Source organism: Melopsittacus undulatus, chromosome 8 (genome assembly GCF_012275295.1).
Source record: "Melopsittacus undulatus isolate bMelUnd1 chromosome 8, bMelUnd1.mat.Z, whole genome shotgun sequence".
NCBI classification, from domain to species: Eukaryota; Metazoa; Chordata; class Aves; order Psittaciformes; family Psittaculidae; genus Melopsittacus; species Melopsittacus undulatus.
In genome coordinates, this window is record NC_047534.1 from 47,245,242 (window position 1) to 47,272,769 (window position 27,528).

Below are 27,528 nucleotides of genomic sequence, written 5' to 3' on the forward strand. Positions count from 1 at the left end.
TTCCACATTAACATCAGGAAGAACTTCTTTACTGTAAGAGTGACAGAGCACTGGAACAGGTCGCCCAGGGGGGTTGTGGAGTCTCCTATGTTGGAGATATTCAAGGCCCGCCTGGACAAGTTCCTGTGTGATGTACTCTAGGTTACCCTGCTCTTGCAGGGGGGTTGGACTAGATGATCTTTCGAGGTCCCTTCCAACCCTTGGGATTCTGTGATTATGTTCAGATCTGAGTTCTGGTAGAGTTATTGGTTACAATGAATTAAAAATGAGTTAAATCAAATGAGTTAAAAACATTGAGAGGTTCAGGATAGCTTTGTCTTGGGAAGTTGAAAACCTCCCTGATAATTCAAACTCATTTAAAAATTTTTCTTAGTGAAATATATCCCCAGTTTGTCATTGTTCTGAGATTATGGAGTTGGGTACTAATGGGGGCATTCAAATCACCTTGCTCAGCAGGCAAATTTAGACATCCTGTATCAGCCCCGTTGTAGTCAAAGAACAGAGAGATGCTTTTTCCAGTGTGTGAATTGGAGTTGGGTCTTTGTTTCCTGATGAAACATGGGGGGATTAGTTTGCTTATTTGTCTGTCCTGTTAAGTTAAATGTCTAAACATGCCATTTTGTATAACCAGGTTGGAAAGAATACTGTTTAAAAAAACCCTATTTTGACACTGAAAAGGGTAATGTAAAGCAGTGTAAAGCTTCTCACTGAAACTATGTTTAGGGGATGGATGATAGAATAATGGTATCTGTTAGCTCCTGTCTGCAGTTAGGTCACTTGAGCTTTGTTCAGAGAAGAGTATGTTGGAGCAACTATGGTACGATGACATCTAGAGGCTAGACTGCAAGATGTTGTGGTTTAAGAAATGCCTTAAGGAGCTGAGTTTGAAGAGACAGCTGCTGTCTTCCCAAACTGGAAGTTTCACCTAAGGTACAATCAGCTTATTGGGCTATCAGAAGCCGTGGGTTGTGATGCTCAGAGCCTGGGGTGTATGTATCTGGGCAGGCAGCTGCACCAGTTTGGTGGCAATATGCAGCTGTGCAGTGTGATAATTGCTGTCCATCTTGATGATTGTGTGAAGCTTCCATTTTGAAGGGGGTGGCTGGAACACTGGCTAATCTTTCCCGTAGACCAAATGTCTGTGAATGACAAATCAAAGTGTTCAAATATTTCATTTTTGAAATTTACTATAGCTTGTCTTGACACTTAGCTACAGTCTTGGTGCAGTCGCTTGCATGTCACTTTTGAAATAGGATCTTAGAATCATAGAATGGTTTGTGTTGGAAAAGACCTTAAGATCATGTAGTTCCAACCCCCTGCCATGGGCAGGGATGTTTTCCACTAGACTGTGTCACCCAAGCATTCCACTCCCAAAACACATGCCCCAGCTTCCAAGCTAGCATTTCACATGTCCAAGCCAATGTATTAACAAGGCCAGAGATCTTAATTTGCTTTTGATCTTACCAAAACAGAGGCTAGGCTGGTGCCAGACACTCCATGCATCCCCCCTAGCAGAACCACATCCACTGTGGTTTCTCTTCCCAGCAGATGCTGGGTGGGAGGACTTAGCAAAGTGCAGAGCTCAGTGTATACTTCCAGGTTAACCTCATCCTGAGCACTGATGAAAAGACTATTAACATTTGGAAACTGTATCACAGTGTGGTACTGGATAGTTGGAAAGAGTAATCACTTTAACATTCTAGGATGTGTAGAGCTTTGAATTTCACAGGGCAGAAAATAGGAAAACAAAGTGAAGCTGTGGTCCCTTTAGTTAATTTGCCCATTTCCATGGTATATTTGCTTGTCTCTTACTACTTAGTACCAGGCATGTAAATGTATACATGCATGGTATGTTGTTCTGGTTGCTTTGATAGTTTTAAATGTCCTTATTTTAAATTTATCATCTCTGTAGCTTTGATTTTGCTCTTAGTATCCTTGGCTCCTAAGTTTTTTAGAGAGATTTTCCCAAATCTAAACATCAGTTAGGAAGAGCCAACTGGTGCTTATCAATCTTGCCTACGAAACATATGTTGGGAAATATTATGTAAGCTGTACACTGTGCTGGTTGCACATTTAAATTTATTAAATATTTCAGCAGCTGTGTATGAAATACAATATGAATCCTGTCTTAATGTATGTAGGACTAAATAAGAGTTTGAACTCTACAAGCATGTCCCTTTGTGGGAAATACTCTTTGACAAGTTTCTGTCAAAACAGTATCTTCAGGGGTCAAGGAAGAATAGTTTTAAAATGCCATGTTCATGGTGAAGGAAGAGGGTGGGGAAGAAAAAGATGAGGTAAGCTAAGGTTCACCAAAGGAACCATTCTGCAAACCTCGGGGGTAGCAACTGTGTGCCTTCTGCACCCTTCTGTGGTATGTCTGTAACGTACCCAAGGCGAAAATCACACATTTGTTAAACAACGTTCCCATTATGTTATGTAGCTTCTGCTGTAGCTGACTTACTAGTATGAGTAAGTAGTGAAGGGTTGGGTTTTTTTATTTTTATTTTAATTTTTATTTGTGGCTTTTTTTTTTTTTTTTTACTTCTAAATAACTGTGTGGGTTAAATTGTGGCTTTGGTTTTGGTTTTGTTTTTTTTTTTAAAGTGAAGAAAGGAGGAATCCAGGATCTTTAAAAACTCAAATCTAGATATTATATCTGTAGCCTCAGCAGATAAAATTGTATTGAATCCTTGCTGAAGTAGGTTTGATTTCTGGTCAGAGGAAAAGCATGTCATGTAACATTAGTGAAGAATGGTTGTGATTTTATGTGGGTTGTGACGTTAATGGGCAAAATGATCTCCATTTACAAATGGATTGCATATTAGCCAGTGTCTGTCTGTCTTATGACAGGCAAATACATTTAACAACCAACCTGATTTCATTTTGTGCGGAATGGCAGGTTGCATAAGAGGAGTTAATGTCTTTTAGCTTCTGAAAGTTGTGCCTTTCAGAATTTCCTGGTAGCTCTTTGATTTTTCTCCTATATGTAGGTATTTTCTATCAATAACATGCTTATTGAGATGTGACAAATGGGGATATCAGGGAAGTGTAGCAGCATTATGAAAAGACTGGTATTGGGCTGAACACTTTCTTATTGACAAAAAATAGCCTGATACTGTTCACTACAGAAAACATCAATTTGGAATAAATGGAAGTTACAACTTGTGACTGAAAGACTGGTAGGATGGTGAACTACAAAAAAGACTGCAATTAAGCCAAGTGATTTGAATCTGTTATTGAGCAGTGTGTTACAGTGTAGTCTGCTTCCTATAAGAGCCGAATGTGAACCCTGCATTTAGAAAGAGAATATGGATGGACCCCACTGTATCCTGATTAGAAGAGACTACAAGAAGGATTTAGCAGCAAAGTAGATAAATGGATGCAAGTCAGCACGATACTGTGGCAAATAACTGAAGACAGTCCCTGTAAAGTAAACAAGAAAAATGGGTGTTTTGTGTATGAGTGCTGCACTAGTGAGCTTGAGAGTGTGTATGGGTTGATGCTTGCATTTTAAATGGATGCTGAAAAAAACAAGTTTCAGAGAGTGTCATCAGAAAATGTTGTTAGGAATAACAAACATACATTTTATCTGTTCATTTGAAACAAAAATCAATTTGCAAGATAGCTTGATTGTAGTTGGCTGGTGACCAGAATCTTTCCTCAGGAGGAGTAATTTATAGTTCCGCAGTTGACTGGAGCAAGGAACAAAATCAGGGCAAAGGGACAGTGGAAGCGTGCAGTGTGAGCAGTTAGCTGTTTGCAGAACTAGCAAATGGACACTTGACTTTTAGTTGTTTATGTTATGTATGACTCTCTTAAAAAGCAATCAGTCCAAAAACCCCCAAACCCCGAAATCCAAACCCTACAGGAAACCATAACAGTGAGATTTGTGGAATATTTTGAGATGACAAAAGATTTTGCTCTGAGGCAGAGTGAAAGTGAGGTCACTTCTGAAAGGTTTTCCTAAGTGAGTGACAGTGCAGTCTGCAGCACGGCTAGGAGTAGCCTGTGCTGGGGCAGACTGGGCTCCTTTTTCCCTCTGATTCAGGTAGTGTAGGTAACCTATTCTGTTAAATTGTCTATTAGGTTAAGCTAGCCAAGAAAAGGTTTGGTTTGTTTTTTTTTTAATTCTCTCAAGCTCTCACTTTGATCAGAGGTTGCCTGTACGGACTGCAGAAATTTGCTGAAACAGCCTGTTCTGAAAGTGTGTTCTTTCTATAGAATGTTTTTAGTATTGATTATAATAGTTTTATTTGGTACAGGTGGAAACACTACAGTCAGTTTTAATGTTCATATTGCCTGTATTATTCACTGTTATATTTTGGCAGATCCAGATTATAAGATCTATATACAGTTTGTGGTATGAAGTGCAATGGTTTTGAATATAGAGCAAGCCAAAATGCTTGATACAATTTGAAGCTGTGATATAAAGCAGATGCTCGATGTGACATTAAATTTACTCTAATAAACATAACCTGATTTTTTTAGGAAACTTTGCTGCTATCTTTGCAATAACTTGAGGTATCCAAATCAACAAATATTATGTAGTTTAATAATTTGCCAGTTTGAAACCATAAAAGTACATTTTATAGCTATGTTCTCAAAGGAGTAACTGCTTTGTATTTTGTCTTGTTTTTCAAGGTATGGGCTGAAGCCAAATGACCAAATTTTGGCAGAGGAGAAGCACAAAGAACTGTAAGCTCTTTTATGGTGATACAAATGCATGTTATATGTATTTACTTTTCTATGTACGTACACATCTTATTGTTCAAGACTTGAAGCAAAAATTTTGTTTTCATAAATAACTTCTGCTTTTCATTGTTGTTTGCTATAAATGACACTTGCCTGAAAAGTAGTTGTTTAAAAAAATATTTCTTTCATTAGTTTATTTTTAAAAAGTCTTAACTGTTGGTATACTTCCAATTTAAATGTCTGAGTGTTCATTCTAGTTGATGTGTTATGTATGACAGTGGTTACACTAGCAGCTACTGCCTGCTTGCAGTATGTCTGTGTATAAGTGAAATGTTTATATATGGCAGAAATGAAAAGGAATATTTGTTCTCTCTTCTTCCCCACTTCTCCCAATTCAGTGCTCACTCATTATTTTAATTCGCCTTTTTGTGTGATATTATGGCCATTTCCACCTTAGCAAAGTGTCATGGACACAATCGGGCTAAGGTTTGGAATGTTACAAAGTCACCAGTGCTGTGCTGGTTACATTGAAACTTGGCTTGTTTTGGCTAATTTGATTTTGTAGCCTAAAAACTCTTGTTCCTGGGGAGAAATTATGATCCTGTGTTGAATGGATCATTTTTTTGTCTTGCAAGAGAAGTAGACATAAAATACTTTATCAAACAGTGCAATAACAGCATATTCAATTATTTTGCTCCTTCATTAAAGGTGTGCCCAAACTAAAGAAGCTGAAGTTCAAATTAATTCTGATCTTCAGGCAAAAGAACCTGTGATTATATTTTGCATAATATATAGTAAAATACAAAAGCTCTACAATTGAGTTGAAAGCAAATGCTGGGTACAGTGCATAAGCATGTGTATGTGTATTTGGAAAATGTAAAGCAAAAAAATGGTAAGTATTGTCTGCATATTATCAAGGTATAGGGGAAGGGGCTCTGAGTTTATATGCCTGGTTTTGAAACCTTTGGTGTTGTGTGGTTTGGGATTTTTTGCCTTTTTGTTGTCTTAGTCCCCCTCCTCTCCCCACTTCCTCCTGCCCCCTTCTGCTCTCCCCCCTTCCCCACCCCCCCATTACAGTAGCTTTCAAGGCAGATATTAAAGTACTCAGTGGTACTTACTTTTGAACTGTATACATGGTTTGAAAGTGGAGGAGACTTATCAGAGCTTGGTATGTGGTTTGTGATGACTGATGAGTTCAGTCAAGAGTTGTTGTATTCATTAGGTAAAAGATGACACAATTGGAATATTCCTGCTCACTTGTATGTGTAAGCATACAGGTCGTTTATAGGCATATTATAATGCCTTTTATTTCAGAATTTAGTTTCAAAATTCTCTGGTTCCTAAACTCTTCCATATGTGAAGTAATTGGTGCTTTTATTAGTGCTAGTTTTAACTCCTGCACATTAATACTACTGGCAGAAGAGCTATATTCAGTGCATGAGCTCCAGTTTTCTTCTTGCCTTATTCACTCACTGTTATCCACGAGCTGCCTGAAAAATGTTCTATGTGAATGTCCTCTTTGCCATCTCTCAAATCTGTATTATGTAACTGCTGTTTTGGTTTGTTTTTTTTAAGATGGAGAAAGATGTAGAAAGTGCTTCACTTGTCAGCTCTTAGATAATTTTATTCAGTGTCTTCTCCATGATTACTAGTGGAATATTTATTTAAAAGTTGTATTTCCAAATAAGATACAGATTTTTTTTTTAGGATTCCTTTCACATTTCTTCCTTTCAGAATAGAGAAAATGGGGAATTTGGTCCCTTTTGTGTGCACCTGCATGCTTAGATATAAGAAAACCACCTTTCTTTCTTTCTTTTTGATTTTGAATTTTCACCTCTTGCCTGCTTCCATTATAACATTAGCATTATTTTGCCTTCTTTCATAGTACCCCCAAAAGACATAAGCAGTTTATCCAAGTGTAAGATGAGGTAACTCTCAGATGAATATCTATAGCTGTGAGGTTTCCCGTGTTTAAAGTTTGGATGTATCTCAGCAAGGTCATAGATTTCAAACAGTAAAAATATATTCTGCTAATGAAGATATAATTCCCTTGGAAAAATAATGATTTGCTAAAAGCCTTAGTTGTTTGAATGACTAGCCAAATAAAGTTTCAATGTTCTTTCAGAGGATGGAAAAAACACATTTAACTTGCATTTGTACAGTGTGGTAATGTACCTATGACATTAAAACTACTTGAGCTCCAGGCAAAAGACAGCTTAACAGCAATTGCCTTTGACCAGTAGATAAGACTGGTTTTATGTAGAGAACTCTAATGATAGAGCACTTGTTGACAATATTATTATGCTTAACTCATTAAATCATGATTAACCAATTTGAAAAGATGTAAGGAAAAAGTATTAAAAGTACTAGAATGTTCAGGTTAAACACAAGTTATATGACATACAGGTCGGTATTTTGTGCAGTACAGGTTGTACTGTGTACACAAGCTTTATTTGTACAATAGATACTGATTAAACTGAACCTTTCAATGTGTAGTTTTTCAAATAGTCAAAACGTACTAAAATACAGTTTGAGCTTTTTAAGTATGTTGCATGTTACTTAATTGCATATTAATTACTGATATGTTTACAGCATAGTCACTTAAATGGAGGGTTGAACTCTGAATTAAATAAAAAAGATTCAATAAAACTAAAGTTTTATATGAATCAGCTGCAACAGAAACCTTTGGTTTTTCATTGTTATTGCTACAGTAGCCTCTGGGAGGATTTATATGCTGTCAGTCATCATGAAAGAGTTTTAACATGCTTTTGCACTGACCTTGGCATCTTGAATGTCTCTGGATACTTGACAGGGGAAAAATGCTCACAGGTCAGTGTCACGTTGCTTCAGGAAAGACCTTTGGAACTTTTCTAACATGCTGTGTGCACTACTCGGGCCATGTCAACTGTACAGCACAGAGCAGATTAAACATTGTTGAACCTCAGAGCACTTCCAGTCCTTCAAGCTAAATTCTCTGATGTAACTTAAAGGCAACTTGTTAGATATTTCACTACCTTTTTCTGGTATTTAGATAGGCTTTCATATTTAAAAGAAGTGCCAATTCTGGGGAATGGTCCAAGGCAACTGACCACCAGGGTAACTATTGCTGATTTGGTTATAAACTTTTTCTTAGGTACAGAGTTCTTATAACTAAGGGGTTCTCCTGAACATGTCCTAATGTTTTTAAGTCTAATACAAACAAAGTTAGACTCCCTGTATTCCTTTACATAGAGTCCGACATTGAATTCCTGTTCAGTGCCACAATCCCTCTGCTTAAAATACTTTATATTCCGGTCTTTGAAATGTGAGCAGACTTACCTAGTAAAGAAGAGTTTATTTTTGTGTTCTTCATCTAATAGTATCACAGTGATTTCTCTGGTTGTCAGATGCCTTCCAGTTTCTTAGAGATCACTTCTGTGTACCTGTTCTTCATAAAAATGTAAATATTGTTCCATAGTGAATGCCTTATCTCCAAAGGTAATTAGGTTAGCTACACCCTGACTTGACTTGATCTTTTTGTCCTTGAATCTTAGTTATCTAGAGAGGTAAGTACAGCCACTAAGACAGACTGGAGTTGGTTTACAGGCATGGCATCATACTTACCTTCTATTTTAAGAGCTAAGGTATGAAAGATCACAATTTATTTTTTTTTTCCTTCCTGCTTCTAATTCACTTTGGCTATAGCAGCCTTTTAAAATAGTGTCTGTACATTACTGTATATTTTTTTTAATCTTAAAGGATTTTTTTAGTGCTAAAGCTGTAAGTTGGTGCATATATACATTCTTGTCAGAATTCAGCTAAAAATATCCAAAACACCCCCCCTGCACTCTGCCTAGTGCACATAAGGTGGAGGTTGCTGTCCTGCAGATCAGCCAGGGAGTAGAATGTGTGGAGGCTCCTTAGCCTGTTTACCATGTTCAGCCAGCATCTTAGCTGATGATCAAGCCAAGCATGCCAGTGTTGTAGTGAAGCAGATGAGCAATCATACTTGTTTTCAGGTGAGTTTGTTATTCTGCCCTGAGAATAACAAAGATGCAGAAACAATAGTATCTTCAGTTTGCAAGGGTTTTTTTTATAGGGTGAACGTACACTTGTGGCTGAAGAGATGTCCTGGAGGTGTTTCCCACCTCCCCTAACCCAACTAAACCCCTGTAACTTTGGGGAGAGCAATTTAGAAATTCCATCCTTGAAAGCTGCTGGGGAAACCCGGACATAATAAGGTTGATGAGGCCTTGATGTTGCATATGTCTTTCCCCATTTAGTGTTCCCCAGAAAAATAAACAAATAGAACTCTTAAGAAAAAGGGAAATATTTCTCCTGACTATTTATATCCTCCTCTTACAAGAGTTGCTTCTATTTTTTTATTCTCAGAATTGAACTGAATGACTTTAACTGAAGGTCATGTATTGGTATGTGTACACACACAAATGTGTTGTTGCCTAGGCTGATTTTTTATACTATGGTTACTTGGAGAATAAATTTAATCTAGCTGCAGCGTTCAATGGGATGTGATTTAAATTGCTTCTATGTTCAAATATAAAAAGTTTGTTTACCCAGTGCTTGATACAGAGGCCATTTCTGACTGTGTAGAGTAGTGTTGGCAGAGGAGTTAGGGTTTTTTAGTAGTATTCTCTTTTACTAAGATATGGGCTGTTAGCAAGAGTTTGGTAGCTTCACTATCTTGTATTAATAGGCGACTAAAATATATTCATTGTGGGTCAACAAAAGCATTATTTGGAGTTTAGTGGTACCACTGAGTCTGTAAGCAATGCTTCAGGATACTTGTTTTAATACACCTTTGGCTGCTGGTTGGTTGTTGTCGTGGTTTAAACACAGCCACACAGTCTCTCTCTAACCCCCCCCCCCCCTTTTTATGTCAAAACACAGCACTGCACCAGCTACTAAGAAGGAGAAAAATTGACTGCTACTGCTAAACCCAGGACCGTTGTTTAAGCAGTTTTGGCCATGATGGAACACTTAACTGTTTTGGAAGTTAGTTGAAGGAGAAAGTACGAAATGTGGCAGCCGTTTTGTGCCCTACAGGCACTGCTGCTTTCATAATGTATCTTTTTACAGAGATCAAAGCTGTGAAATGAGAAAGAAGATAAATAGAAGCTTCCTTTACCTTCAGTCAACTGTTTAATGTGTTAGTCAGAAGGGAGGTAGACCTGTTGCTCTGCTGCAAGTTTGCTAAGAGAAATTTATTTAGGTATTTCATTCTTCACAGCGTACTTGTTATATGAATACTATTTCATGGTGAAATTGAACAAGGGAGAGAGGGACTCTTAAGCTTCAGAACAGCTATTTGGGTGATGATGCAGTTTTGAATTATCTGTAACATCTGGAGGTTTGTGTGTGTCCTGGTTTTACTTAGCCAATATGTGTATCTGTGAGTATTGGAAGGGTGAATCTAGGAGGCATAGTAGGGCTGTTTGGTGTTTACAGAGGGCCTGTATGATGCTTTGGAAGGAGTAGAGAAATTTACAGTAGGGGCTTAGTAGTCTGGGTATGTTAGAAAGCTAGAGGATGTGAAAGGTATTTGAACCTCGTCATGGGAATGTTGTGGCTTGTCCTTGCATTGGGGTGTGTGTGTTACCATGTGTAAATCACTACCTAGCATAGTATTTAAGTGCAAAAGCTAAGGGACTCAACCTCAAACCTCTAGCATGCAGTCGTGCCTCATTGGTGGCTCAACATACAGTGAGAGATGCGAATGCTGGGGACACAGAGGGATGCAATGGCTGTCTAATGCTGTTGGAAACGACCAAGCTACAGTATTTTTTGCCACTAGAGGGTGTAGCTTGTCTTCAGTAACACTGAAAAATCCTTCCGTATTTGTTGCGTTTAGGATTTGGTGTCCTTTTGGTATGTTGTGTGTCTAAGCTCTCTTTGTTGTTTTATCCACCCTATTGCCCCCCCAAGCCTAAAAAGAGAGGACAGAAAAATATGGTTTGTTTTCTTTTTTTTGGGGGGGAAGAGATAATAAAGTATCAGAAATACTAATCTTTGAATCTTTTGTTAGCCTACTCAACATATGCTGACACCATAGATAATTTGCAAGGTTGGGGTGAAGTATGAACCTGTCACAGATGTCTGTCAAAGCTGTTGAGTTATTTTATGTATATCTTTTGTAATTACAAAAGGGATTAGTATGTAGTATGAAATGTGATTTGGCAATGAAGTAATGTAGCAAACATATGGCAATAACAAGGTGCCCAGCTTTATGAAAAAGCTTAACAGCCCTCATCTTTACATAACTGTATTTTAGATTTCATCCTCAGTTTTTTAGATCAAGCTATCATACTGGCCTGCTTCCTGGTGTAGAGGTTTGTATGATAACTTCAATAAAATGTTTACTGTATAACTGATACTCATTTTTACAAAATCTCATGTTTTAAAAAATGCTACAGATTGAAACTTCTGTACTTTTTAATTAATAAAAAGCAATTTAGAATGATCAGTCTCTTAACTTGCCACTTTCTTCCGAAGTAAGTGTAAATTCTCTTGTACATTGACAGCGATCTATGAAATGTCATCAAGCACTTATTTAGGTAAACTTTTATTAAATGCTTGGGAATTTTGTTAGGTAATAATCTGGATGATATGCTGTGTATATCTGAAAATCATATAATATGACACTGGTTGGGAAGAATTCTGTGGTGATCTGGAATGCATTTTGTTAATCCTCTTCCTTGGGTTGTTGGCTCCCTCTGTAGAAATGATTTTAAATTGCAGTTTGATTTCTCTAGAATTGTTTTCTCTCTTCTGTGTTCTATAGAAACCCTGGACTCACATGTACGAAAAGAATGATTTATGATTAGCTACAAAACTATTAGAGATTCCTCCCTCTATTTTCCCTTCAGTTCTCTGTCTGCCCACTCCCCACTCAATTATTTTGAATATAGCATGGATGCAAACTAGCATTACACAAATCATCTCATGAAATTGTTAACAGACAACCCTGCATAAAATTTCCAGAAATTAGGACTCTAAATTATAGCAGAAATGCTTTTTCTTTCTTTGATGGAGGCAGTCTTTTCATCTGCTTTAATTTAAAATGAAAAAATGGAAGTGTTAATTATATTGCATAATTTGATTTTACATCCTGCTGTTGATGATATGAAATAAGTAATCTGTGGGCTACATGGTAAACATTGGATTCATAGTTTTAAACTCTGCTTATGTTTCAGTACAGTACTGTAATTAAGCCTTTTGTCTCTGTTTATACTATTTTGTGTATTAAAGCAAAACTTTGCTACATGGCTTTGTAGGCTCTATTAGAATATTCTTCATTGTTAGGTAGCTCTCAGAAATTAGTGTGTATTCATTCTTACATGACAAAGTGGTTATTTGCTATAAAATGGAAGAAACTTCTGATAATAGCTTTGGTTGCCAGATAAGAACAAGGGTTATGTTCCTCTGGGGAGCTTGGTTCTGTAGCTTGAGCTGCTTATCTGTGACTGTTGTGTAATACAGCACTCCATGGTAGTGGGAAGGAGGAAAGCTGGAGGGGAAACAGAAGGATGGATGTGAAAGCCAATGGAGAATCAAAAATATTTCGTGAGTGACATATGAGAACCCCAAAGTGAAAGATCTAAAACAGGTTCTAGAGAACTGAAACTTAATTTGCTTAAATCAAGTTATGGAAGTTTCTAGGATCAGATTTATTGTTTTTCTGTAGTCTCTCTTATGCAACTTAATCTCATATATAATTTTTTCTTCCCTTATTTTCAAGAGGTGTTTTTCAAGTACCTGTGTCATCTATTTTGATTATGACTGCCATATAGGTAGTACATTAGAGATACCAAAAGATCCACCAAGGGAAAGATGTGCTGGAATATTCCAAACTGTGATTCCAGCTCCAATTTAAGAGCTTTCTTTAGCTCTCACAATACTGATTATTGAGTTAAATTGATCTTTCATAACAGTTTCTTGACAATTCATGCAGGAAAAGATGCATTGACAAGGACCTGCCTGGCTATGTAGTTAAGAAGTTTTGCTGCTCTATTGCTCTCTCTGATAGTGATTGCTGGTAGTTAATATGTACTCTACATACTTTGGTTAAAGCAAGGAAATACATTTCTGCTTTTGCTGTCTATTTGTGAAATTGCCCTCAAGCACAGACTGAGCAGATAGCCCACAGCTAAACTTGAATGCTCAGACTTAGAAGGTTTGAGTGGTCTGAGCTCCTATGAAGGGTTTCAGCTTGTCATTCACTGGGTGTTCATAGCAAAGGTTTCACAAACAGCACAAAATAGTTGCACCCTCTTATTCCCCTGGGACTCATGTTTCAGTAAGTGCTGTTTGAGCAGTCAGTGAAGCCTGATTGTGCAGAAAGGAGACTTCCCTCACCACTTCTCTTGATGCTTCTCTTCTTTTACAAAGGGAAAAAAATCATGTGAAAAAGGATGTGACCTGTATTTCTCATTGACTCCAGGTATGCACAAAGTGTGGTGCTAATACAGCAGTGCTACAACTGTCTATAACCACTGATGTATTTGAAGGCTGAGTTTTGCATATGCAGACTAATTTTTCCATAGTGCTGCATATTTCTGTGATTGTATTGATTTATTTCAGGTAGAGAGTGGGATGCATACTTACAATCAGATGCAGTCTTAAGCTGAAGAGCATGCAAAGTCTTATGGGACTGCTGTTTCTTAGTTAAGGTAGCTGGAAAGGTTTCTGCATCTTTGTTGAGCAGAAGCACATGATCTAGAACAGAAATCAGTCTTTAGAACATTACTTTGTATCGTGCAATGTAGCACTAGATTTGAGATTTTTCTAAAATTTAGAAATAACTAATTAATCATTTTACTACCGTGGAAGATACACCTTCTGTCTTAGTGTCTCTTAGAGAATGTAAATAAAGATACTGCTGTGGGATGGTTTTGAGCCAACATAGTAATTAATTTATGCAGCTCTTGCAATGTATCTTGCAGATTGAAGTATTCAGATATAGAATAAAAGTTTATCTTAACATGGGATTCTTATACATTTTTTTTTTTTACTGTACTATTGTGTATTTTACTCACAGTCTCATCTAGTACTGTTTCCAGAGGGGAAAAAAGTTAATGCTTGCTGGAGCATTTTATGAAAAAACATAAATTTCATTGATTTCTTAAATTAGATGGGTGTAGGGGAGAATCTTCAGAAAATCTTCCCTTGGCAGATCCTTTTTTAATTCTGTTTTTGTTCAAATCTTAATGAAATACCCAATGTAGCTGCTAATATTGTGGCAATGTTTGGAAGCTCCAAAAAAGAAACGCAGTCAGTATTGGTTTTGCCACAAGGTGGTGCTTTTTGTAGTAGTTAGCTTTGTGGCAATAAACTGAAGACTGCTCTAAAAGACGTAAAATGTCTAAAGCTTCTAACCACTTTAAAGTGCTTGGCTGCGTCCTGCTGTCTTTTTGTTTAAATACTTCTAAGCCTGAAATGAGGAGGCTTACTACTCATAGAGACTACATAAACCCAGTGAAAATAAGAAATGTATATTTCATTGTACATCATGCGTACGCACAGTTTGAGGTTGAGATAAGATGCACCTGAGTACACTAAGCAAATTATGTGGTTTTCTGGTTTTGTCACACAGACCACAAACATTTGGTGTTCAGATTACTGTGTTAACAGATTATGTTATAACAGACGAAGTGGCAAAGCTCAGAATAATAGTTTAACTGTCTCCAAACTCACTTTTGTTTTGTGTGTGAGGTTTTTGTTTTGTTTTTGGTGGTGGTTGTTGTTACTGGCTTGATGTAGTTGAGGAGATGTGCTTTAAAATCATTTACACATGTTGCTGGTATGATTGTCTAAAAGCTGACTAATGTGAAAGATAGTAAAAGTATTTATTTGTGAGTAGATAAAAAATATAAGCTTTCAGTATTTCTGAATTTCAATGAAGAAAACCCCTTCAGTAACTGTATTTTAAAATGCAGATGTGTTTCATTTGGTTTTTAATAGCTTCAGGCTTTTGTGAACCCCTAGAATTTTAAAAATAGAATTTACTGCTTGATGGCACTTGGTGTGCGTGTTCTGTTTAAATGCATAAAGGATGTGATTTATTGTTTCTTCATAATTCCATAAGAGACATAGGATATAATGCCACCTTTTTTTTTTTTTCCCTAAATAATCAGGTAATGAGCTGTATTGTAGCATAGGCTTGTTGTTCTTGGACATTTGTGAGCTTTTCAGTGAGGAACATGGTGTATATTCTTCCTCTGCTGGGACTTCAGTTTTCTCATTTAAGATCCTTTTTAGCATGACTGTTTAGAACTGAACTGCCAGAGAAATTCACCTCATGTCCTGCTTATTACACTACTGTAAAAAAGGCAGGAACACATCAGATATTCAATTTCCGAAGCTGCTAATGCAACATCGCTCTCTTCACTAATTTAGTTTTAGAAGTATCCTGATTTACAGATGTAAACACCCCAAATAATAACAATAATAATAATAAACAGCTGTATAGTGTATCAGCAACTGAATAGCTAAGCCTCTGTTGTCCATTCAGCCTTTTCTGGGTTAAGCTTAACCCCAAGAGTACCAATTAGTGCTCAGTATAGAGGATTCTGCTATTTTAAAGGAGGTGATCGTCTATCAGAGCAGATTAAATGGCTTACATGAAAATAATTTACTAGCTGTCCATTAATTGCCTTTCCTTTCATAGAACTTCAGAAGGAGACCTCAAGAGATCGTTTAGTTTCATTCCCTTAATACCCCTAGAAATGCATCTTTGTCATTCCTGGCAGTTATTTGTCTAGGTCCTAAAGATTCTTGGAAATAGTAAGATGTCAGGTGGAGATAGTGCTACATAATGTGTGTTAGCGTGCTGCTTCATTCCCACTGTGAAGCGTGACCTCCCCACACTAAAACCAGACTTTAGTCTGCTCTGAATATAGCTCAGTTCTATTAGCTCTCCCATTCTCCATTGACACAGAGAACAGATCATTCCCTTCCTCTGTAAGACTAATATGTCTTGGGTTCTCAAGTCTACCCTTCTGCCTCATCCGCAGGCTGGAGAGTGCAGGATACATTGCTTCCTGCAGCTCATATAATCTCAACTGCTTTACAGGTTCACTGCTTACCAGTGGCCTCTCTCGAGTTATTTTAGGTAGTTCATAAAGTGTGTTGCCAAAAAGAAAACCAATGCAAATCTTCCAGCCATGGCCTTGCCATATGTAGTATGGAGTTCATAAGACATCAAATTAAAACACATTAAAGCTGACAGAGTGCAGTATTCTGAGACATAGTATTGAAATCATAAATACATAAAATGTAATTTTCCTGTTACTTTGGAGATGCTGGTTGGTATGCATTAGAACAAAAAATTAGTTTGTTATTAACATTCAGACTAATTAAGACTAAAGTTTAAAATATATTAATCTATTACTTCATATATTCATATATTTAGGGTTTAGTTTTTTAAGTTCAGGAGTAACTGTACTACTAGTTAAACCCTATTCCAATATGTTTGTAAGCCACTCCACCTCTCACTCACTTTCCCTTCCTCATCTGAGGTAAGTGACTCTCAGAAGTCCTCTGGATACTCTACATAAAACAACAAGTGAATAATGTTTAATTCTCAGAAGTGTTCCTTTTTGATTCAAATTTCTAGTGTGGCTTCAGAGAATTGAAAATTGCTGTTCTGGAACAGCTGCTAGCTTGTAGTTATGTTGTGAGTGTATCATTCTTTGCCTCCTGGTAAGCAGGAGAACATGAGTTGAAGGCAGTTTGGATCAAATTGGAGTGATCAAAGTTGTATGTAAATTATTTATGAAGAACAGTTCTTTGTATTTCTGAAGTGGCTTTTATGAATGAGACTTCTGTTATGAGAAGTTATGGTACAAAATTTGGCAGTTCTGTTTCATAACAAGTTTCTCTTTGCATCAGGTCTGCTGTAAGAGTGTCAAGTGGCACATGGCTTGCAGGATGAAACACAGCTAATGTCTGTAAGTCAACTAAACAGTGGAGAAAGAGCACTAAGGGGGGAGTTGGAGAGATTAGGAATGGGATAGGAAAAAAGGCAATAGTTTGGAACTTGGGGCCAGAACAGTACAGGATTGTCAGGACAAAGCCATATACAAAGAGAATATGCATATACATTAACTAGGGTAAGGTTCTGTGCACCTATGCACCCCTACAGGCAAAAGCATAGAACAGGCAGAGTAGCCTGTAATGTGAGGAAAATATGGAGACTTAAGCCATTTTAGTAGTGTGATGGAAGAGCTCACTTAAAATTGACTGTCTGATTTTATCAGGACATCTAGAAGCCCCTGCTTAGCAGTGTAAGTATATATGTCCGGTATGGATGTGGTTCTACGTTTGCAGGGAGATAAGTTCGTGCTTTAGAGTAAAGCTGATTTACTTTCTTACTGATCATGAATAGCATTGAGGACTTGCCAGGAAATATCTTGTCTTTTGATCTACATACTTATATAGCTCAGGAATCATTGTGTATGGGTGTCTGAGACATTTAAATTGATTTGTTCTTGAGCTTTCTGTTAGATAAGATTGTAATTTTATGGATTTGTGGCCACAGCAGGGAATGTAGCTGGCTCCAAATTGCATGGGAAACTTGCTACAAATTCAGAAGCTGTGTGCCTTAACCACTGAGCCATCTGCTTGTTTAGAAGGGGCTCTCCTGCCCTAGTACCGTAGTGACTGTGTGATCAGATGACCTTGCTTTACAAGAAGTGGAAACGGCAACTGACACACACTGCAGCTTCTGTCCCCAAACCAGTGATCACAGATGGAGTGCAGCTGCTGCAAGGGATTCAGTGATACCTTCTGGTCACATGAGTCAGCTGGTGCAGTTGCAGCTGCAGATGCCAGTGTCTCTGCTGAGCAGCTGAATCCAATATACATTATTCAGGCTGGTGCAGGAGCATGTGGGAGGTGATGGAAATTAGCTCCCTGTGCCAGTTAACCATCTTAAGCACCCTGCCCCCAGTGCATGTGTCCTGGTCTGGCCTCCTCTCTTGAACTAATGTAGCTGCTCTGATTGTGAGGGGAGTAACAATAGAGCTACAGACAGTGAGAATATAGGGGTATTAATTTCAGTTATTAATTTCTAATATCTGCATAAACAAAACTGAATGCATGCACATTCTTCTGTCCTACTTGCCCTAGGTTTATGACAGCAGGATGTGTGCAGGTCTTGTACTGGACTATCAAAAATAGGAAGATAGAAGCAGAGTCTTCCACTGCATTGGAAAAAGTATTTCGGGAAATTCAACTTAAGTGTAAAAATGTGTTCAGTGATTTAAGTAGAACATGAACATTTAAACAAGATATGCAACTATAGTAGTGAACACTGTGCTTTTAAACTTTAATGAGAAGTTATCTTACAGACTTGGTGAAAACTGAAATGTGCTCTAAATTTGCTTCTGAACTTCTTTCTGAATTAGGTGGTCTTTTCAGCCAACCTTTCTAGCATTCAGCAATAGTGAAACATGTCTGTATGCAGTGAATAAGCTTACCATTCCATTCTGTTGGCACAGTCCTGCACAGATTTCTGAATTCTTAAAAAAATCCTAACAAAAACCCAAAGAAAAAAGTTTTGGGTTATAATCCCAGCAGCAGCTATGGGAATGCTTTTGAAACAGAAGCTTGCTTAAAACCTCCAGTGTGTGAACTTCCCAACAAAGAGAAAATCATGCCATCATAGTTGTCCAAATACATGTGTCAGTGGTGGATGTAATTTATGGGAGTCTTTCCTAAGTTGGAAGGATGTGCCTGTGTCAAGGGTTGGAAACTGAATTATTAAACTGCACAATTCCCAGTTTATTTATTGTCCCTATTCTGAGAAAAACACCCTGAAAATGTCTTCAAAACCAGTTCTTTCTTTATCTATTCCTGTCATATTGGTTATTGCAGGTGGTGATTGCTGTACAACAGCCCTTTTTTCTTTTATTTTCTTCTGTGCTTTCTGTTGGCTCTGCCACAGGTGCTTACTGTGAGTAGAGGTCACAATTCTGGTACTTGAAAATACGAAATACTCTATTTTTCTGAGGAAATAAGACATCAACCAAATAAATAGAAGGGGGAAACTTAACTGGTTTTTCTGGGTTTTTTGGGGGGTGGGGTGGGGGGGGAGAGAGTGGGAGGGAGAAGAAGAGGAGGGAAAAGAAAGTGTTTTGTTTTCTGTTTGCCTTTCTTAAAGTCTATACTGAGAAGACACTGAAGCATTTTCTACCTAAAAAGCAATGAAGAGCTGCCTAGTTTGGGGGAAAAAAAGCATTTTCAGCCTTCAGTGAATATGTTAGTGGGATTTCACTGTTGGAATAAACTTGCGTTACAGATCTTGTAAATATTACAAGTCGCGTATATATTTGGTGCTTGCATTTGACATTGTTTTTGCACAGTTATTTGGATGTGCAGTTGCTCTTTTCAGACACATTGCTAGCACTGCATTTCCAAACAAGATCCCTATAGTCTTGGGATGATTGCTGTTCAACAAACTGTAATTGGAAGTGGAAAACCCCTACTAGTTGTTTTATACTTGCTCCAACTGGGATCACCGTAAATGATGTGTGATGAACTTCTTAAAGAGAAGCTGTTGCCACTGGATGGTGCTATTGTTATGTTATTTAAGTTAAATTCTGTGATAATGTGGATGGCATGAAATCTCCATCCCTGTCCTCAAAGATTTTATAAAGATCTGCTGCAATAAAATCCTATGTATACAGGTCACAGTGCCGATAGGAGAAATAGTAATTCATAACCTGTACCTACATAAAGATCTGGCAAAGGTAATCCTGTCTGGTGTGATCTGTCTGAGCTTTGCAGGTAAATGTTTAAAACAAGTTTGGATGAGAGCCTGCTGATCGGTAATACAGTTGTTTTTATGGAAGGTGATATTCTTGAGGAATGGGATATATTTGGGCCAATCAGCTCTGTGAAATCTGCATATTCATCATACATCTAATTATCCAGAAAGAGATGCTGAGATACTGAAATTGTCACTTTGAACGGTTTCCTAACGAGGGGACTGTCTTTTAAAACGGCAGGGGTTACATAGTTAGCTACCTATTACATTACAAAAAAAAAGTTTTGACTGTTTTATGCAAATGTACTGCATTACCTCGTTGAAATGAGAAGGTAAATCGGCTTTTGAAAGCCCTTCATGTTTTTTTGGGGGGGAGAAAATGAATTCTTCTAATAAATTTGCATTTCAAGAAGTAAATAACTACTTGGAAAGGTGCATCTTCTTTTAAAGATCAGTTTGGTAAGATAGAGATTGGAGAGTTAAAATGGCTTTAGAAAAATTCTGAGTTCCTCTCTGAATATGCTATGAACAATTGGAAATATATGCCAGTTCTCCTATAAGCTTGGCTTAAAAATGAAATATTTTGTGCTTGCTCTCCCTCCCCCTTCCATTTTCTTTCACATATTTTGATCTGTCCAGAGCAATTGGAGTAATTTATTTTTTTTTTAAGAAGCCTAAGAGACAAGCAAAAGGAGAAAAAATCTCCCCAGAACCTGAGGAAACTAGTGCTGCTGTCAGTCCTGACTTCAGATGAAATTATGAGATTTCGCAAGACACCATCTTGTGTATTTGAAGTCCACCTCATCTGTCTCCTAATAGTTTTTAAGTTCAGTGGGCAGTATTGTAACTGCATTGGACAGGGCATCAAAAATGGTAGGATAATAACTTACTTCAGGCTGCAAGCAAATTAGTGGCTTCATAAAGAAGAGACTTCTATGGAGGCAAAGGTGGGTAGACCTCAGACATTATGTGTTCCCAGTAGCATTATGCCTAGTTGGCTGGAACAGCCTATGGGTGCTACTCAGTCAACCATGAACCACAAATCAGCAGGTCCTCCCTTTTCACCAGCCAAACAGCTAGGTTTGAGGAAATCCAAGAAGATGAGGGTGAGAGAATACTGTGGTTGAACTTGAGGAACGTGACAGAGAAGTAAGGCTATTGGGGTAGGAGCTACAGAATATGCTTTCCTAAGAAATCAGGCTTCATTATTTCTCTGATCAAGAAGCAGTTTTACATTCAGCAGGTAGATCTTTCAACAGGCTACTTGTTGAAGATGCTCATTACTTAGTGAAATCATGTTTGCTTCATCTGCATCTGGAAGACCTTACTTTGTTTATGCTACATGTGCTACATCTGTCCTGGAGTTCTTTCATTTTAATACTTGTACTTTTCTAAGATGAAAGTAGATATCTTACCTGTTCCAAAGTCTTTGTCCTAACAGGCATAGATTTCAGTCTGCCTCTTTTGGTGCAGTTATGTTCATTTTTCTCCTTTCTGTCTCAACTCTTTTTACTATGTTTATTTTACTTGCTGTTGTAGCTGTTACCTCTGTCTAGCACAGACATTGTTGATGGTGACTTAAACTTTTGAGATAACAGTAAGTATATACTCATACAAAGTAGTGCTATGTATCTTGAGTTCTCTGAGAGAAAGCAATCCTCTTCCTAGAGCTCTGCTCAGGAGCAGGGGTTGGGATGAGGCAGGATGAAGTTAGACTGTGAGGAACTGGCCTGAAGGGCAGACAAACTATTTCTGAGAGAAGTCTTGGAAACTCTTCAGAGGTTTAGGAACATGGTGCAGTACTGTTGGGTCTAACTGGAGATGCTTGGTGCTAGGTGGGAAGCAAGAGAAGGTGCAGGGAATCCCTGCTGGAAGCTGAAGTGAGCAGTTTGACAGGAAGTTGGCCAGCATACTTTGAAGCTTCATGCCAGGGTTTTTACAACAGTGATAAGTGGTATTGATCTTATACTTGAAGTGTCTGTTGGGCTGAAGGCTGTGGGATGTGCATACTTGAAACAGACTATCTATGTATAGATCTCTTGTGGGTGGTAGAAGTTGAAAAGAGATCCAGAGTATTAGTCTAAGTATGTCAAAGGAGCAATCTAAAAGGATTATGAATTAATGGATCCATTTCTCTTGCATTGAGGGTTGAGAAGATGAAGAGATTTAATTCTAGTTGAAAATCCCCTTTGTTATTCTGCAGTTCTTTGCACGGCAGCTGGTAGAAATGTTTAAATATTTTAATAGAATATGTAACTCTTCCCATTTGATACAAGTGAATGAATAGCTAAAGATACTGTTTCATTTTTTTTTTAATCTCCACTTATGTTGGTGTTCAGAAAGACCTAAAATCCATAAAGATCTCAACTAATGTTAATCTTATTGCATCTGACGGCACAGCAAAATAAGCTGGGTGACTCCTTTTAGTGTGATATATTTTTATTTCTTCATCTTTTGAATACCTGAGGATGATGTGTTTCAGAAATTAGAAACGGAGAAAAACCGTTGCATTCTTCTTTGTGTCCACCTTCCTGGAACAAACCAAGTTAATGGGCAAAACCTGTGTTCTTCTAATTGAAGGTGGCAAGCTTCTGTGGAGTTGTTGGACAATGCCATGTCTGAGAGTTTGTAATGAATTTTTATTAATATATTTTATGATTTAATTGAGCATACTTTGGTTTACATCTGTTTGTGGTGACTATAAAATAGTCTATCACTTAACAGGGAGAAAAGCTGACATATATCATTAAATGCTGTTAGCCATGTTGCTCAAGTTTTGGACAAAGGCAGGGACTGTGAGAATGGCCAACTGTAGGAGAGGGTCAGGTTTGAGGTCATCTTCAGAACCTGAATATGCAGAAGTTCATGGGAATGGTAAATGAAGTTACTAAGCCACTGTCCGTCATATATGAAAAATCTGTCAGTCAGGTGAAGTTCCCTATGACTGGAAAAAGGGAAATATAACCCCCTTTTTTAAGAAGGGGAAAATGGATGACCTGGGGAATTACAGACCAGTCAGTCTCACCTCTGTGCCTGGTAGGGTCATGGAGCAGATTCTCTTGGAAGGCATGCTAGGGCACATGAAGAACAATGAGGTGGCTGGTGACAGCCAGCATGGCTTCACTAAGGGGAAATCCTGCCTGACCAATCTGGTGGCCTTCTATGATGGGGCTACAGAAACAATGGACAGGGATGGAGCAGGTTATGTCATCTACCTGGACTTGTGCAAAGTGTTTGACACTGTGCTGCATGGCATCCTTGTCTCTGAATTGGAGAGACATAAGTTTGACAGGTGGACCACTCGGTGGATAAAGAACTGGCTGGATGGCTGCACGCAAAGAGTTGTGGTCAACGGCTCAATGTCCGGCTGGAAACCGGTAATGAGTGGTGTTCCTCAGGGATTGGTGTTGGGACCAGCCTTGTTTAATATCTTTGTCAGTGACATGGACAATGGAATTGAGTGTGCCCTCAGCAAGTTTGCCAATGACACCAAGCTGTGTGGTTCTGTTGCTATGCTGGAGGGAAGGAATGCCATCCAGAGGGACCTTGACACACTTGTGAGATGGGCTGATGCCAACCTCATGAAGTTTAACCATGCCGAGTGCAAGGTCCTACACCTGCGTCGGAGCAATCCCAGGCACAGCTACAGGTTGGGCAGAGAAGAGATTCAGTGCAGCCCTGCAGAGAAGGACTTGGGGATGTTGGTTGATGAGAAAATGAACATGAGCCAGCTTCAGTGTGTGCTTACAGCTCAGAAAGCCAACCGTATCCTGGGCTGCATCAAGAGGAGTGTGACCAGCAGGTCGAAGGAGGTGATCCTGCCCCTCTGCTCTGCTCTCGTGAGACCTCACTTGGAGTACTGTGTGCAGTTCTGGTGCCCTCAACATAAAAAGGACATGGGACTGTTGGAACAAGTCCAGAGGAGGCCATGAGGATGATCAGGGGACTGGAGCACCTCCCATATGAAGAGCAAGTTGGGGTTGTTCAGCCTGCAGAAGAGAAGGCTGCATGGCAACCTCATAGCAGCCTTCCAGTATCTGAAGGGGGCCTACAAGGGTGGTGGAGAGGGACTCTTCACAAGTGATAGGACAAGGGATAATGGGTTAAAACTTAAACAAGGGAAATTCAGGTCAGATATAATCACACAATCACAGAATAGTTTGGTTTGGACAGGTCCTTAAAATCATCTAGTTCCAACCCCCCTGCCAGCTGGAACAGGTTACCCAAGGAAGTGGTAAATGCTCCATCTCAGGCAGTGTTTAAGGTCAGGTTGGCCAGAGCCTTGGGCTATGTAGTGTATTGTGAGGCATCCCTGCCATGGCAGGGGTGTTGGAACTAGATGATTTTAAGGTCCTTTCCAACCCAAACCATTTTATTATTCTCCGGTCTTTGTGTATATTTTTTCAAATTCTTCATGTTATATAATAAGACCAAAAGTGAACCGTCTATACAAAAAAGTGTCAGTAATTGGAATGAAATATACGAATCACTGTAGCTAGGTACATGGTTCCAGATACACCTCAGTTTTTCAGGTTTTTTCTTCTTGATTATCAGGTCTGCATGTGAAAGAGTGATTATGTTCTATTATGTGACTGCTTCTATGCCCTCTAGCTTCTGTATGAAATAGCTAACTGGAATTATCACTTGTTTGAAGGAGTATGAAATCCTAGATACGTTTCCATGTGGAAGTCTCATGTTCAGTGTGTCATAGGTCTGTCTCACTTAAATTCTTATTACTAGAGATTCATTTTCTGACTGTAATGAGGTAACACATCACAAACTCATGTTTTAGTCAGTGTGATTGTGAATATAGATAGGGTGTTCAACAACCAAGATGTAGTAGTAGCATATGTCTTTTTAAAATTTATAATGTACAGTAGTCGTGATAGATTTCATAAACCAGATATTGTTTCAGAGCATCCAGCTTCATTTGATAAATAAAGGAGTTCTTTAACGATACCATCTGTTCAGGCCTTGTGGTTTTGGGTCCAGTATCTTCTTAGTGTAGCTTTATGAATTTTCTCTGATTATTGGAAGTCTCTTCTCCAACTTTTTTCCAGTTTTCTTTCTATTTTAACCATTCTTTCCCAGCTATCTTTTTTTGTTTGTTTGTTTTTCCTGATCCATTCTCTCAAGTAAAAGCAGTTAGAATTTAGGCTTAGGCATTAGTGCTCTATGTTGTGTCTTTGCTTTGCCTTCTGTCTTGGAACTCTCTTCAAATTCTCAATTTTGTAAGAGTGAGAATCCTTAACAGGGATTAGTGACCTTTTATAGTGTTCTTATGTGTTTGGCTGTTGTTGTTGTTTTGGGATTATTTTATTTTTAATATTTACCCTGCATTCTTCATCAATCTGTAAGGTGGCTTTCATTTGTCACCCTGTTGTTCCACTCTTTCTGAAAGATGAGAAGCTGCAGTTTGCCCATTTTGGTCATGCTATGACTGGTTTCTGTCTGTGGGAGCTCTGCCTTTCACTGTGGGGAGAGACATGCACAAATAGGAGTGTGAAAACCTTGGTGTCCTCTCACAAACAGCTTGTCTCATGCTGTCCTTTTCTTCAGTGTTAGCGGTGTTGCCCCAGACTTGACAACAGTCTACAAGTTTCTTGGTAGGGAGAAAATGCAGAGTATTGGAGAGTGCCTTTTTTAGTATGAAAGAGAAGATTAAACCAAACCCAAGATTAAATCAATCTGGGAGTTTAAAACATGCAAACTGATCTAAAATGAAGCATGCTGAAAGTGGTAAAGTGGTTGGATGAAGAAATGAAAATCCTGCAAGTGGTATCTTGACAATTAAGAAACAAATTATTTTCCCCTGTTAAGTCCTCAATGAAGTGGGGCAGGGGAAAGCATATGCAGATGTTAAATTTTTCATTAAACCCCCAAAGCCACAACGAGAAGGAACACAATATGTAAATTTCTTACATTACATCATGATTTGTCTCTGAATACTTGGCGTTATTTAAAACAACTTTGTTGAATTGGATGAACTTTGATCCTAATGAAGAACATTTGATCGTATTAAGTACAGACTTTAAATTGGTGTTTATCTTGGAGAAATATTTCCAAGTATTATATGTATATCTAAACAATCTAAAATTACTATTTATAGTGTTGATATGCAAATTTCCATTAGCCAAATGAGTGCATTTCCTGCTTTCCAAGTTGTTCTCAATGTTTCAGTTTCTCTAAGCTGAAAGAAGCAATTTATTGATATTTTGCTGCCTTTAGAAATTGGAGAACAAGGCTGCCTATCACTACAGCTACTGAAAAAGAATTACCTTTGCAGAACATATTTTTAAGACCAGCACATGTAATGGAGATTTCAGGCTTACGTGCCATGGCAGCTATAGCACTAACTGCTTTTACAGATTTTAATATCACTGCAGGGGTTTTTTTGTATCATTCGTGTTTTTAATTTCATTTGCACTTCTTAGATGTCAGAGTAATTGCCGCTTGCAAAATCAATTAACTAAAACAAAGTTCACAGATATTAAATAGCAGTGCAACATGGAAAAAGTGGGTGGTGGGAGTAGTAAAAGAAAGTAACGCAATAGTTCTGTGTTTGTACCACCCAAGCTGTGAGTGAATAAGCAGCCTTGTTTGGGAATTATGGTCCTCCAGAGTCTGGACATACATGAGAGAAAGTGATGTTTTAACAGAGGGGAGGAGGAAATTGTTAGATGATACATCTTCTGTCTTCTTTGAGGTTTAGGTTTTATTTTCTGTTTACTTACTTTGGAGCCTGTTAATTCACCTTCAGATTTTTTTTGCACCAGTAGACTACCAACCTGTTCCTTTGAACTTGGGTTTGGTTTGTGACTTCTGTTTTGAAGTTAGACTTGAGCGTCTGGACTGAGGCCTGATTCTGTGGTGTATAGGATGTAAAACTTTTCTGATAACTGTATTGCACATAAAACTTTTGGGTAACTCTGTTTCTCAGCCTGAAGTGGGTTTTGGGTGGTTGGTTGGTTTTTTGGTGTTTGCTTTTTATTTTTGTTTGTTTGGTTGGTTGGTTTGTATGTCTATCATATCATGAGTTACCAGTGAGCTTGAATTTCTGGTATTTTATCACCAAGTGAGAGAGAGGAAAATCAGTTGCATCCTTAGAGTTCTGGAGGTACTAGTAACATGTATCAAAATGTCAGCAGACTGCACCTAAAAACCTGACCATCTTCCATAGATGAGCAGGGTTTAGTAGTACATTTGCAGCATGGTGGTGAAGAGTAGCACTTGGACTTTTTAGGTGCTGCTTGTGGGTTAGGTTTTAAGTGGTTTTGGAGGTGGAGGCAGATGTCCTGAGTTTCTCTGGTTTTGCTTTGTTGTTCTTTTTTTTCTGTTTGGGTTTTTTTAACCTTATAGCTGAGTATTCTTGTTTAAATTCCTATGATAATCATTGCGAGGTCTTTGTAAAATTAATTTGTTAGCCTTTCAGAGGAAGGACATGCATGCTTATTGTAAATTACATGCATCAAATTGATTTGAAATTGGACCATTAGTTACATTGATTTAAAGTGCCAGAAAATTGATCTAAATTTCATAATTTAAGAATGGAACTACTTTCTCTTACTTATGGGAGGATGATTTATTTAGAGACCAACTGGAGCATGAGTACTTGTATAATAAAGTAGATAATGGAGAGGCGGCAGTGCTGGGAAAGAAGGGCTATCACATTGAAAGGAAATATTTTCAGTGTAACTCAGTGAAAATCAAACATACCTGACTATTTCTGGATTTCCTGTTAAAATGTGTCTCCACATACTGTCACGTGTTTAACAATTGCATTTCTTTCCCATTTTAGTATGGTTTAAAGCTTTGATTGGCAAGCTTTGTGTTTATTAAATAAAACCTTCTAAATAAAAGGTTTTTCCAGTTGTAATGAGTAAGATGGTGTGTATATATATGTATGTGTATATATATATCTATAGCATAATATACTCAGGAGAAGACGCTGATTAGGAAAATCCAAAGCATCATTATACTGGAAACTGAAAAGCTGTCAGATATTGAAAACTCTTTGAGAATCAACAGTTGGGAAAAGTGTGTGAAAGTAAAATTTGACCTCTTTTTCT

The 27,528-nt window shown here is 38.0% G+C and overlaps 1 protein-coding gene across 2 annotated transcripts in view; it reads left to right on the forward strand.

Moving 5' to 3' along the window:
* Window positions 1-27,528, forward strand: part of ADK (adenosine kinase) — a 299,743-nt gene that overhangs the window by 33,585 nt on the left and 238,630 nt on the right. For both annotated transcript variants that reach the window (XM_034065123.1, XM_034065124.1), the window contains exon 3: window positions 4,645-4,698. In XM_034065123.1, coding sequence (XP_033921014.1) covers window positions 4,645-4,698 — 54 coding nt within the window. The remainder of the gene's footprint in view (window positions 1-4,644; window positions 4,699-27,528) is intronic.